Source organism: Rhipicephalus microplus, chromosome 10, assembly GCF_043290135.1.
Source record: "Rhipicephalus microplus isolate Deutch F79 chromosome 10, USDA_Rmic, whole genome shotgun sequence".
Lineage (NCBI taxonomy): Eukaryota > Metazoa > Arthropoda > Arachnida > Ixodida > Ixodidae > Rhipicephalus > Rhipicephalus microplus.
In genome coordinates, this window is record NC_134709.1 from 68,996,861 (window position 1) to 69,011,105 (window position 14,245).

General features: G+C 42.2%; 1 protein-coding gene across 1 annotated transcript in view; it reads left to right on the forward strand.

Moving 5' to 3' along the window:
- The first annotated feature begins 1,002 nt into the window (after positions 1-1,002).
- LOC119181038 (ubiquitin carboxyl-terminal hydrolase 24-like) overlaps positions 1,003-14,245 on the forward strand; it is a 148,957-nt gene continuing 135,714 nt past the window's right edge. Inside the window, exons 1-8 of the mRNA XM_037432210.2 lie at positions 1,003-1,704; positions 3,926-4,085; positions 5,080-5,147; positions 7,321-7,467; positions 10,374-10,472; positions 11,693-11,728; positions 11,841-11,903; positions 13,287-13,427. Of these exons, the coding sequence (XP_037288107.2) occupies positions 1,450-1,704; positions 3,926-4,085; positions 5,080-5,147; positions 7,321-7,467; positions 10,374-10,472; positions 11,693-11,728; positions 11,841-11,903; positions 13,287-13,427 (969 nt within the window). The 5' untranslated portion in view covers positions 1,003-1,449. The remainder of the gene's footprint in view (positions 1,705-3,925; positions 4,086-5,079; positions 5,148-7,320; positions 7,468-10,373; positions 10,473-11,692; positions 11,729-11,840; positions 11,904-13,286; positions 13,428-14,245) is intronic.

A 14,245-nucleotide genomic window follows, 5' to 3' on the forward strand; every position in this document is an offset into this window, starting at 1 on the left:
GGCGGCTTCACTTGCTCCCGTTGGCGGTGGCCAGGACTTCCACACCAGAGGTTTTATAGAACCTCCTTGGTCACAAGCGAACAGCGCGCAGGCACCAAACAGGTATATAGGCGCAAAACCAACATCGACACACGTTAAGCATGAACGCGCGCATGTATTGCAAGTTCGTGCAACCAAGTCATATTCATATGAAGAAAAAGGAATGGCACTTAGGGGTTAACAAATGAAGTTTTCATGTATGCGACAGATGGGCAAGTGAAAATAGGTAAAATTTTGCATGCGTCACTAACTTCTCAATCTGAAATATACACTCGGACGCGACTCACGGACTCACCATTCATTATTGACTTGGTTCAATAATCCAGAAAAGCTGGGCACAATCATAAAACAAGATTATTACGAGATTGGCGTGACAACCCGTGAGATCGCTGTCTGTCGTCTGCTTTTGCACTCGCTAAGAAGACGAGCATGACAAAACATTTTTTAACTAGAATACATTTCAACCACGATGTTTTTCTGAATTTCAAAAGTTTTGCCTGACGCCTGCAGAAAAAAAAAAACGTAGCGCCAGTGCAGTCTTTACTAACTCAACCTTTAGAAATCAGAAGCAATGCTGCGCAAAAAGAAAGGAAAAACACAGCCTTCGAGACTTACACTGCTAAAAACAAGACGTTGTACTGTAATATAAGCCTTCTTTAGAAACCTTTGCAATATGTGTAACGACACTACATTTTGAAAAAGTGTGGTTTTTTACGTTTTATTTAAAAACTTAGGACAAAAAAGGTCAAAAAGGTTTTTCAGCGTAAAAACTGCTCTAGTAAACAAGTGCTCAGAGATGTGTGTCAGATAAAACGCAACGCTTTTGATTGTTATAAATACTTTTGAAACAATTTTACAAACACAATTTTATTTATATTTTGCCTGGTTTACATTTTTTATTGTTTTAGCTGAAAACTATTTCCAGTCTTGGCGTAGCTTTTGCATTTCCGTCGCTAGGGCACGCGCGGACGTGCGTTCAAAATGGCCGCTTCCTAAAAAGCGTTGCCGAGCGAAGAATGCGCGTGGTTTCTTGTGTTTTCGGTCGAGCCCGTTTAATTTGACCGCGCCCACCCTGCTGTCGTGTTTGCGGGACCGACGTTACCCAGCTTTCGCCTCCGCGAACGTCATCCGTCGTTGTCCGCGCCTCAACTTCGCCGCCGTGGCAGCTCCCCCTCCCCACGCCATGCCCCCCCGTGTCCAGGCGAGGATCGCTGGTGGACGTCGTCCTGCGTCAATCATCGGCGGCGGCGGTGCCTACTGATCATGAGGCGTCACCGCCCGTCAACGACGGCTCGCGAAACCTGTGAGAGCCGGCGTCACGGTGTCTGACGCGCCCGCGTAGCTGATTTACGCGTCTATTTACATCACCGTCGGTGTCACTTCGGAACTCGGTTGATTTCCCTTCTCGCCATGGATCAGACGGAGAACAACGTTCAGACCTTGTACAGCATGGGATTCGTGGACATCGAGGAGATCAGGAACGCTCTGCGCATGAGCCAGAACGACCTGAGTGAGGCGGTGGCCATCCTGACCAACGATCAGGTGCGATACGGACCCTACACAAGCGCCGGCACGTCGGAAGACGTCGAGATGAAGGACGTCACGTCGACCGCGCTCGTGCCCACCGCAGCCCCGCCTCCCTACAACTCGCTGCCGGACGCCAAGGTAATTGGCCGCGCCAGGGAAGTGCGCGCGTTCTCTGGGGCGCGTAGCGCATTATATTTTTCCTCTTTCGCGCATCTTTCCGCTGTACGCAGCCGTGCTCTCCTACCGTACCGAATTCGTCCTTGCAGGGCCGGCAACGTGCCACCAACCGCGAAAAGAAAAAAAAAAAAACTATTTCAATCTCCCTGTTTGTTTGTTCCTACCAGCTTGCACTTGTATCATAATTTTTTTGTTTTTCCTAGCCGCCTCATTCTCCAGTCGAGGCCTTCACAACAGCCTTCGTGACAGCAGTTATCGCGAGAGGGGAGTTGGTTATCCGCCATTTACACAATTCCCGTGTTTGAGCTGCTACCTCGCGTACGTAATCCTGCAGGCCATTTAAGAGACACTGAAATACCGTGGCACACCGTGCAGTATTATGCCGATTGCGCCCTGTCCGAGTAGATTAGACCTTATCACTCAAAGATTCCCTCGCGATTCATCGTTACTTATCTCAAATGACCGAGTCTCATAAACAGGCTACGAACCTCCCGGCTACTCACTCAAATCTGTTGTCAGATAATCTGACTACCTGCCACAGTAATTATGGTGCCTAACTACTGACCAGCAGGTCGCGGGATCGAATCCTGGTCGCGGTGGCTGCATTTTCGATAGAGGCAAAAGTACTTGAAGCCTGTGTACTTAGATTTGGCCGCATGTTAAAAACATCCTTAAGTGGTGGAACTTTCCAGAGCCCTGCGCTCTGGTATCACTCATAATCATATTGTGGTGCTTGGGATGTTAAACCCCATTATTATCATTGTCATTCGTAATCTAACTGATGCACACGACAATCTTTCGTGGAGGAAATTGGTCACTGTGCTCTCTGACTGTGATGACATCCCGTTCAAGATATGGCAACTTAGTTTGCTCTTTGCACTCTTCACGCAATTCCTATGTAGAAAGTCGTACCATTTAAACGTGAACTGTTCATTGGCACTCACTTTCTCGTGTTTTTTCATGTTGTGTTGATTAACTGCGTTGTAAGCACATTTGGGGCCGAGCTGCATGTACGGAAAAACCAACTCCACAAGCAGTATAATGCAAATACCATTGAAACCGATCGCCTTTCATTCTACGGCTTTGGCAGCGAATTTCTAGTGTTGCTGTCATGACAACGACTACTCCTTCTATGCGATGTAAGTGGATGTCGCATGACAGATTGCTTGGTTGATTGGTTGGTTTGGCAAATCTAAGAATTGTCATTTGTCTCCTGGTTGTCATATGGCAAACTAGCCAATAGCAAAAGGCTGAAACCACATGAATGTCAGTGACACACTGCCGGCACTGAAAACAAAAGTAAATAACTAAACATTCACGTAATAACTAAACATTCACACATGTCACGAGAAAAACAGTGCATAACTTCTAGAAACAAAACTTCACGCCGCGTCACATTACTAACCAGAGACATTACTACAGTTTCAATAAGGAGTAGTCGCTGTCATGACAGCAACTACTCCTTATGGAAACTGGAGTAACGCCCGTACAGTTAAAATAAGGAAAAACGAAGACAGTGATAAAGTTGGGTGGAAATATTCAAATTAAGGTTGAAGGGTATAAAAGGAGCAGGGCATTGAAAGTTTCCACTGAGTGGGGTCGATAGCTAGCTTTGTACCAAAATTACAAGATTGATGTGGAGGGAGGGACAATGCAGTAGAGGAGGGATGTTATGTAATCAAGTTATCAGGTAAAGAAAAGCACTTCGAGATCATTGAAAAGGTCAGCCTAATTGCTGAAGTGCAGACACGCTGTAGCTTGGATGGAGCATGGCTTCGAGTGCCTCAAATGCCTAGGGCGTCTTTTTGCATTGCCCTCGCATTTCATTCGTAGATGAATCATTTTAACTAAGTCTGTTTGATTAACTTACATAATTTGCAGAGGAAATAAACATAATGCTAAGTAAATCTCTGAAAGGAAAAATTTAGAGTTGACAAAGACGTTTCGCCTGGTTGGGGGCTTCTGAAAACTAACTTGCCGTTTTTTGATCCCGTAGCAGACACAAAATTAAGCTGATAAATTGCATGACTGTCAAAGCTAGTTATCTCATGAAAAGTTTTTGTGTTGTTTAAGACCCTTTGCAGTTGTCGGAAATGTTATAAATGGGCTACGTTTAAGCGAAGTACCAAAGTTATTCATATAGACAATCCTCCTCTAATTTTTTTTTTTTCGGGTTATGCAGCCGTGCTCTCCCAAGCCGGACTATGGAAACTCTGCGTTTCCCCAGGCAAACCTGTACGAGCTGGAGCAGCGTGTGTTTGTGGACCAGTGGTCCATCCCATACAAGAAGGACGAGTCCCTCGCCAAGTGCCTAATTGCAGCTACAAACCTGGCCAAAGAAGGTAATTGTTGAAAGTCGTAATTATTGAAGGCTGTGCTTGCAGGGTTTTAATGAAAGTGGCATGGCTCGGGTCGCGAAGGAAGAAGTGTTTGTAAAAAGGAATGAATCAGACTGCAACAACACATGCAGGAGGCACAAAAGGACATGTTTGGGCAAAGAAGGAATGCACGTTCTGTCTCACCACAATGGATTGTGCATCTGGCTTGTTCTGATCGTTTACATGTTCTTCCATGGACACGAGGCTCGAAAATTGTCACTTTATTGCATACATCGCAATTTTTCCCAGTTTTCATTCGACAGTGCCAAGAAACAGAGGTTACAGACATCGTAGGGGATGTTGTTACTAAATGTTTTCTGAACTTCGTACCATGCTGCTTTCGAAACCAGCTGCCAGGAGTAATCGCACAGTACAGATCAGCTGATGAATTGCTGCCAAGTGGCATTGAAGTGCAAAGCCTCTGCAGGCAGCGCTCTGGGGGAGCTTTGCCACAACGGCGAGCCAAATCCCGTGACTGAGGGTGTGCTTACCTTGCACTTATCATCACAACGTTATGGTGATGCCTGAGCAAGCACAATTGTGCTTCCTAAATAATTCTCATTGTATGACTTTGGCTGCGACTTGGCTTGACTATGGGACTTGGGCTTGAACAACAGGCATGGCAGCTGTTTCCCTCCTTTGCCCAACCCCCTATAGATATTCATCATAGATATCTTCACTTATTAGCCGAAATAGTTGAGTATTGTCATAGGCGTAACAGGGTATGTGTAGGCCACGTGAATGTCAAGTCCTAGCCACTCAGTTCAACATAGTCCACTGTGGCTCAACAAAGTTGTACTCGTGTATTCATAAAGAGCTGCGAATTCACTACCACGTCACAAATCATGTTGCCAGGTTATATGGTGATAACAAACTGTTTCCGAGTTGATGCAAAAAGGAAAAAAAACACTTTAGTTGTTATCATATCACTTCATTTATTGTCTTTCCTAACTTGCAGGTCAATGCGAATCAAACTCCGACTGTAGGAACTTCATGGAGTCATGCATGCCTGAGTGCTTTCGCAAGGCAAGTACTCTTGCTCAGCTACGTAGCCTATCTTTTCATTTTCTTATTATGTTGCTAACAGTGTTCCTATATGACTTGTACTAGTTTTTTTTTAATTCATAATATCTGTGAGTCTTACAGGTAGATTGTATGCAGGTTGTCAGTGTGCAGGTGCTATAGTCGGGAAAACTAAAGTTAAAAGAAAGCATCACTTCATTTAGAGCAACATGTATCTTTCATAATACTGAAGTCAGTTGGAAGAGAAATGAACTTGTGGGGTCGCTACATCATGCTTGGTGCAGTTAGGGCATTGTAAAAACTAAGTTTTAAACGGCTGCCTTCTCTTGTACTGCAAACCTACAGTAGACTCGTGATAATTCAAACTCTGACAATTCATGCTTTTAGTTAATTCAAACAAAATTCAATTTTTCGGTTGGCCCTCTATTCTTTCAATGTATTTAAAAGCCTCTTAATTTAAACTTCATCATTCGGTTAATTCATACTCTTTGCAGGCTCATATCAGAAAATGTCCGCTGCTTTCCCACTACTATTTAAAAGAAAATGTGTGCTTATTTTTATTTATTTATTTTTCAAATACTGTGGAGACGTAGTCCAAGGAGGGAGGGCAAATAAAATGGTACAACAGTGAACATGTCGAAAACAAAAGAATAAATGAAACAAGAACACTAATACAGAAATAGAGTCAATACGTTTGGCAAAACGCTATACAAACAAATTAATAATAATCAGCATTTTGGTGTTGATTCGATTACGCAACTCCATTCAGTTATTGTAAGAGGAAAAGAAGAATTTTTACATGTATTCGTTCTCGCAAAGAAGGTTGTTAATGCATCTTGTCTATCTTGACGAGTAATCTTAACTATCTAAAGATGAAAAATAAGCACCTGAGGCCTTCAAGGAGAAAAATCTTTACTAGCAAATAAATGTCTGAAATGAAGCACCTACATGGTAAACTGTGACGCTTCTCAACTAGCATAGAGAGCTTTGTGCTGAAAGCACATACCTATAGCAATAAAGCAGTTGGCAATTCTTAATTTTTTAAAAATGTCTGATCAGCAGTAAATGGCCAATAAACTTGTGGACTTTACGCTTTTGCTTTCTGTTCACTGCATGCAGTTAGAGCTTAAAAACTTACAAAATTTTTAATTGTGATAAAATAAATACCCAATCATAATGTGTGGTGTCACCTCAACAAGAGTCATCAATCTTGGAACTTCTGATAATCCTAACTTCTTGATAATTCAAGCGAAATTCAGAGGTCCCTTCGAGTTTGAAATGACAAGAGCTGACTGTAATATGAAAGCCTAGAATGATTACGGCACTTTTATTTGATGCGCTAGTAGTTCTTAATTAGTGATATCTTGTTGACCCATTGACACTCTCAGAGAGCCTTGTTACCCTCACAAATGTGTGAAGTTTTGAAAAATCAAATGCAGAATAGCATTTTTTTTTTTTGCCTTGCCTCTGCTTATTTTGTTACACGCTTGCACCACTTGCATGTGCACCTGGTTGCGATCACGCTGAAAGTAAGCTGCGCATTCAAAGAAAGAAAAAGTGCTCTAAGTCATAGGGTGCACATGACGCCTCTTTCCCCGTGCCATCCCTCCCTGCCTACCTTCCAGCATGCTTTTCGGGGATACAGGAGAGAGAAAGTTGTAGCGTTCCCTGAAGGGTTTCTGCATTTAGGTATTCTGCCTGTTCCAACCTCGCCTCCCTTCTCTTCTTCTCCCTGCTCTTGCCCTTTCGATGCTTCAGGCATGGACCACTTCAAAAGTAATTGCAGAGAGTGACAAATCTCTTCACCCCAATCGTATTTAACGGATTCAAAAAAATTTTGGGGGTCAGCTATATAGAACAAGTCAAGTATTCTTAAAATCCATGCCGGTGATTGAAAGGTATGAAAAACTCATAAGAATTGTGCTTGAACAAAGGTAATCATATCATCATGCTGCATGATTTTGAGATGGGATTTTTTTTATTCATCGTAAATTCCACTGATTATTTTTATCACTCTGTAGCATTAAAGAAATAAGCGCATGCCTTTTCTCAGCCTGTTTCGCTTATTCAGGATCTTGTGCTTCGAAGCTGCACTTCTGGAATCGCATTCTTACGTAAGCAGTGGTTGTATGGTTGACTTGACCATTGTTTTTTGTTTTTATCTCTCTATCCCCAGCTCCTAACTGCACTTGCAGTCCGCAACTGGCAACCGGATGTTCAGGAGGGCGTGTACAACATGCTGATGCTACTTATTGACCTGACGGTCGAGCGTCTCAGCTACAATCCCGTCCCTGAGAAGCTTCTCTCTATTGTGCTGACTATGGTAAGTCTGAATGCACGCCAGCTTCAGGATGCGCACACCTTAAGTGGGGCAGACTGGTCACAGACATTTTGTTGTTTATCTTCAGTAATATTCAGTGATATCTTCAGTGATATTGATCAAACTGCACAGGATTATGCAGCTATTTCTGCTGATTTCAAATATTTAATTAGTTTTTTTCTAACTCATCTTGTTCCTGAGATAACTTAAGTTCACCCTCTAGTGTTTAAGGCTGCCATAAAAAAAGTGCTTAATTAAAAGCGATATTTAAGATATGCCAACATAAACTATAGATGACTATAGTCTATGTATGCCTACAGATGACGTAGATTGAAATTACTATAAATTGAAAGTATGCAAGAGGTTTTTGCTTTTAGGCCTTTCTTGGTTATTTTACAGTAAGATGAACTCTCCATTTTCAAAAGCAGTTGGAATTTTGTTACAATTTTGATGAGTAATTGATTAAAAAGGCTTGTGCTCTAAATTTTGTTTCCATACTTGCATTCTATACACATACAGCTTTCCATTGCAAAAATAATTATTGTCGTACCTGCTCTAGCTGCAGAGATATTGAGGCATCAAAATTGAACAGTTGTAAATTTACTTTTCTGAGAAAGATGGAAAAAACTTAAAACACACAGCTTTTTTAGAAAGCATCATGGTGCACATGTTTTGCAATCCTCATAAAGGTGCTCATAAATTCATAGCAGAGCTTCTAACATACGTCCCGGCAAATTATAAAGAAGCCTTGAAGTCTGTTCCCCATTTTTTTGCAGGTTCTGCATGTTAACAGCACTAAGAATCTGGACAGTTAGAATGACATCACAAAAAAATTACCACTTCCTGGTGTGTGCAAATTTGCAGAGAGACGGAAAAATACTTGCGGAAACCAAATATGTCAATTTAAAAAAAAAAAGATTTTTTTGTCACTTTTTGGTCCCAAAGACCAGTCTGCCCCCCTAACTTGAATAACTACTTTCACCTATTTGCAAATTCGTAAGAGCCTTTCTATGTGTTTTTCTCGGGTGAGATGGCAACACTCAAAAAAAGTTAAGGGTGGGAAAACGTTTTTGGGTTGTTCTAATTTGACACTAGGGCTATTAGAGGATTTCAGCATGCCTGAAATAGTAGTAGGCACAAAGGTGTCATTGTCGCGTCGGTTAGTGCAATACCAAACAGTCGTACAGACATCTCACCGCTCCTTGTCACACTATGGTTTCTTTTAATCAGCAGCGAAATATTATGCACTCCAAACTCTAGAATTGCACGCACACATCTAACGCTCACTGTTTCGAAATGATGTTGCTTGCCGCAACGAGTGCAGATGCAATTTCAGTAGATGCGATCATAGGTAGCAACACCGTAGTTCAGAAAGCACGTGCGTGGCCTGTACACACGCATAGAAAACAAAGCTACAATCCAGCTTAGTCGGCACTATCATCAACAGCAACTGTGCAGCTTCGAAGGTATGCGGATAATTTAGCGGTAAATTGAAGGCAATGATGTCACTAAAAGGCACACAGAGCCTCAGCATTCCTGTCGTTCGCTTATGACTGTAGTGAAGTTAACTTTGCTGCTTGGTTTTGACTGGACCTCAAGCGAAGCCTTGACGTGTGCATTTGCAGCTGCCCTGTTGCACCGTCCCTCGTTTGTCCATTTGCATGTGCCTAGACAGACAGACATGAGTTCCCTCCACAAGAATAGATGTTTTGTGTGCGTACTGTAGTTTGGAAAGGGGTTTTGTTTGTTATTAGGTGATACGAAATTTCCGATGACATGAATATGCTTCTTCTTGAGATTCGTATATAAATATTCCACTGTAGTAAATACGCCAGTAAGACCACTTGCTGGTAATATTCTAGTTATCGAAGGATTATATTGTTCATTTGTTTAAATATATTGATAAGTTTAACATGTTCCCATTTATAAGGGCAGTTTGTGAGTTAAAAGCACATGCGCAGCCATCACTGGGGAATGTTAAAGGTTAGCATTTTATGTCATTGTTACAAAACGTTTAAATGGTCATTGCTGAGGATAGGTGAATATTCATTTGCTTCGAATATTCGAACAGTACTCGGATTCACTTAAACACCAATTTCAGTTATTAGAAATTTTAAAGTAGTATTCAAAGTGAACGAATATTTGTATATTTGAGTGCACATAACTTTCTGTTGAGATGGTTCCACTGCTGTGTTAGGCTGCCGTGTCTTGAAACCACTCATCCAGGAGTAATAGACACTACTGCGAAGCCAGACTTCAAGGTTAAATGTACATGTTGTTTTTACCTAAATTAAATATTTTTTAAGTTTAGAAGCGTCTTATGCGGGCTAATATATGCCTAGTAGTTTTTTTTTAAACATAACTTACTAACGTGCACCCCGTTGCTGCACACCTCTTCTACTATGAAAAGTTGCTTCTGCTCCACTTTGAACCAAAGCACTGACATTCACACAAGCCAAATTTTAAGTCTTTAAAATATTGTGCTAGTTAGTGTGGTCATGACAAGAATCCTTGTTTTCTATTATAATATCTGTACATGCCATTCGAACTGTACAAATTGAAATCATTCGACTAAATCGCTATTCACTTTGAGCCTCAAATTGGCTATTTGCTCATCCCTAGTCATTGCTTGAAATCTTCTGAAGACACCTTTCACTTTATCTGGAACTTCTTGTATTCTTACTCATTTTTTTCATTGACTGTATGAGAGAAAACCAATACCTTCCACGTGTACAGTCTTTATCCTGCATGCACTGTGCTTTTTGTCTTTGCCACAGTGTGACTGCAGTGAGTAGAATTCAAGCCACCATACTATCAGTTCTGATCAAGTATAGTTCAGCAGCATTGTCCTGTTTTCTTTCAGACCTCTGCTAGATCAACCTAAAGCCAATTTGCGTTTTCTTTTGCAGGCCTTTGATCCCGAGGCCGAGTTTCATGTCAAGAACAAAAGCCGGCTAAGCACACTAGAACAAGGGCTTGTAGTCTATGCAAAATCAAGGGTTTCCCTGGTAAGTGACTAGCGTTTGCAGCTTTTTTAATGTACGGTGCGCCTCATTGTAGGTCGAATTGTCAGTGACTGGTGACTGTGCTTGCCGCTGTCATTGTGCTGTGAGTGTACAGTAAAAGCTCGTTAATTTGACACCAATCCAATTGGGAAAATCAGAGAATTTGGATGCACTGTCTGTTCCTTGACACGCGTATGTACTTACTGTTCAGTGGCATCTAATTTTCTTTATTTCGGTTCTACTTGGCCGCAATGCAGTCTATTCGGACGATTATTAGAGCACTCGAGCGGACGGCACGAAATTCGATAAGCAGAAGGGCGAAACTTCAACGAGGTGATGAAGTCTGCATCGCCACCTTCATCAGCATGAACGATACGGTAAACGCTGGTAACGAGGTTTATGACGATTTCAGGTTTGTGGGCTTTGAGTTGGTTTGGAGAGGGAGGTCTTGTGCCGCGGCCACACTGTGAACAAAAGCCGCGATTGGCCGTGATTGAGGCTTACTGAATGCTCTGATGCAATGAGCAGAATCTATGTATTCATGAAGAAAATGAAAGTGGATTGAGATAGTAGACATTTGTTTATTGTTTTCTTGGTATTTTCTTGATACCTTCAATAATTCAGAATTCGGTCAATCGGACACTTTTCACAGTATCTTGAAATCAGAATGAACAAACTTTTAGTGTAACTTCATTTGCTGGGCACAGTTATGGCCAACCTTGTGTTTACCCCTTGGAGGCTGAGTTCTTTACTAACCCAGCTGTGTGATAGTATGTATTTACTGTCGGCTGCCTAGAGTGGTCGGAGTGCCACAGCAGTCACGGTACATGACTGAACAGTGTAGATACAGTAAAGATGAGTGGTTCTCAGCCGCAGTGTGTCGAAGAGGGGCGTTGAACACACTCGCTATTGTATTTTAACGAAGACGGAACAGGCTTAGGAAATTCAGCAATATTGCGGCTGAGGTGACAGGCTTCATTTTTAACAGAGGCGTTGTGGCAGCTTAAGTGATGTTGTTCAAGATGTTTCTGCAGTTTCTGGAGCTGGGCCTGCAACTGCGAATACGTCAGAACTCACCTCCAAAAACCCCCTTTTTTTTGGGGGGGGGGGGGGGGGGGAGGCAATGGTGTTGCGGAGCCTAAGATGGTACCTGAACATTGACTCCTTTGGGAGTATAGTGTTAACATCAGTACAGAGTTTGCAATGACTTTTTTTTTTTCCAGGATCCTTACGGTTGGCTTTTAGATGTCATTAACAAGGTGAGCTTGATTTTTGATAGCTATTGGTGCGATGCCATCAACTTTTCTTTTTTTCCACATTTGTCTCGTGTTGTCACTAAGCAGAGTTTTCCCACTATCTATCTTTATCTAGTTTGGGAGTCGAGGTGGCTTTGATAAGATACTGACCAAGTTTGGAGAAAACCTCACGGCAAATGTAAGTTCGTTCTCCCTTCTATTCGTTTTCATTTTTTTTTTCCGTGAGTGCTGTTGGTGCAAGGCTGAGGCTTAATTTACCAGTATTGACGCCAATCTGCCCAGTTCAGATGCCGTGGCATAGTCAAATTTGTGATCAATTAACCCAAGGGTCCCAAGCTTTCCTCAACTAGTGGGCCGCTGCCACGAATGTCACAATGCCACAAATTTGGCCATGTGACATCATGATGTGTGCTGTAATAATCAACTACAGTTTAGCCAAGTACAATGTTGGTTCAGTTTGTCGGCATTGCAGTCGCACTAAGGGACATTGCACTTTGCTACAATACTATGCTTTTTCTGCATTGGGCACTTCATCTGAACCCCTTTACAAAAGACACTGATGTGAGACACTTAGATATAAGAGACACCAGTCTGCCTACATTGAAATAGGGGTTGTGGAGAAAATGAGAATGTGTAACCCTACTTATAAGAGGCAACTCATACAAGGGACAACAACTGCTCCCTGGTGTGTGTCTCTCACAGAGGGGTTCAAATGTATATCTCGTTTTCTCTGGGTGTTCTTTCTGTCAGTTCCTTTTTGTGTTAGTAACTGCTTAAACCACCCACGTATGCCAGTCATTGTATGTGTTTGTCTCATTCCATAGACCTTATTCTCCTTTCGTTACCTTTATGCCGCTAACTTCAATAAATATTGGCAAAACTAGTTAGAGTGCCGTATTGATAGGTGAAAGTTGTGCAAACGAAACTGCGGTTCAAGTACGAGGAGGGGGGGTGGCAGGGAGGCTGCTGACAAACATTCAAACATTCTCAAGGAAGTGATTGCATGGACCAACAACCTCATCAATCTTTGATTTTTTGTTCATACGGTGCTTAAAATATTGGTTCACTGGTTCCATTGCTTTCAATTCGTATCAGTGAAACAACAAACGTCCTCAGAAATTCAACTGAAGCATGCCACTTAACCACATCGTGAAATGCGGTATGTGCTTAAATTATGTGCCTACATTCATTCCAAAATGAGAAAGATGTGTCTGTGTCATTCTGCAATAAAATAACTGACTCTTGAAAGAAAAGTTTTTTTTAACTACGAAGTACGAACAGCGCGAATTCAACACGGGGACACGAGAGAAGACTCAGACAAGCGCTGTAATAATGCAATACCAACTATCCCAAAGCTTCACTTCATTAGGTTATATCTCTTTTTAACCTTCAGTTTTTTTTTTAGTAAGTGAAACTTTTAAAAAATGGAACAGACTTTTTTGTCTCCTGAGGATTTGTTTTTAGAGAGTTCATGGTGCTTCGATCTAATTCTGAACAGTGGAGTCTGCACAGGGAGCTGTGGAGTTGACGGTTGCTTTTGTAATTGCTTTCTTTATCACAGGAGATGGCTGCCCTGCTGAATCCTTTAGCCGTGTGTGCCCAGTTCCTCAACCCGGACACAACCTGCTCGCTTCTTTCGCCCTGCATGAATAAGGCCATCAGCTACATCAAGGGGCTCACGGATGACGACCTCAAAAACAAGGCAGGGGCAAACACTGGCTATGCTTTAGGCATCACTTCTTTTTGCTGGCACAAGCTATGAACTAAATTGTGCTGTTGTAACTGTTGCCTCTGCTCGTGATGACATATTGAGTGCAGTGAGAAGAGCCACCCCATCCCTATCACTGAACCAGGTGCAGCTCTTTGGGATATGAAATTAGAAAGTGGCTTTTAAAAGTTGTCTTGTGCTCATGCGTGCCGCGTCGTGCAGAACAGGGTGCCCTTTCAAAACTATAAAGGAACACTATTGGAATCTACAGTATACTCTTGAGGATTCACGAACTCAAGGGGGTCTCACGATTTTGTTTGAATTATAAGTTTTCATAAGTATGACCAGGGGCAATATACCAACTAGTATTGGGATGTTTATCATTTTCGAGTGCCACAGCAACATCACCGACAGCTCTCCATGATTGCCATTAAATTTTTTAGGTGTATGCAACCATACTAGTACTTTTTAATATATAAGGTGCACATGCAAGTACAAATAGCAGATAAAATGTGTTGTGTCTCGCAACAGCTTGTAGTCTGTTATGCGAGGCCCCATGATCTCATGGGTATCATGACGCGAAAGCCAATGGACTGGGCAGGGAGCATTCAGGCAATGGCAACACAAAATGCAGCCAGAAGAAAAAAATGCTTATATTCACTAGATACTACGTTCAAAGGGTGGACGATCAAGCAGCCGCCAGGTGCGCAGGCCATTTATAGGTGCCGAGACGCTCAACGGCAGGTGGAGAGGCGCAGCCTCGCTGCTAGACGCGCGTTTCAGAGCCTTTTCGGAACACTCTTTGGATAAAT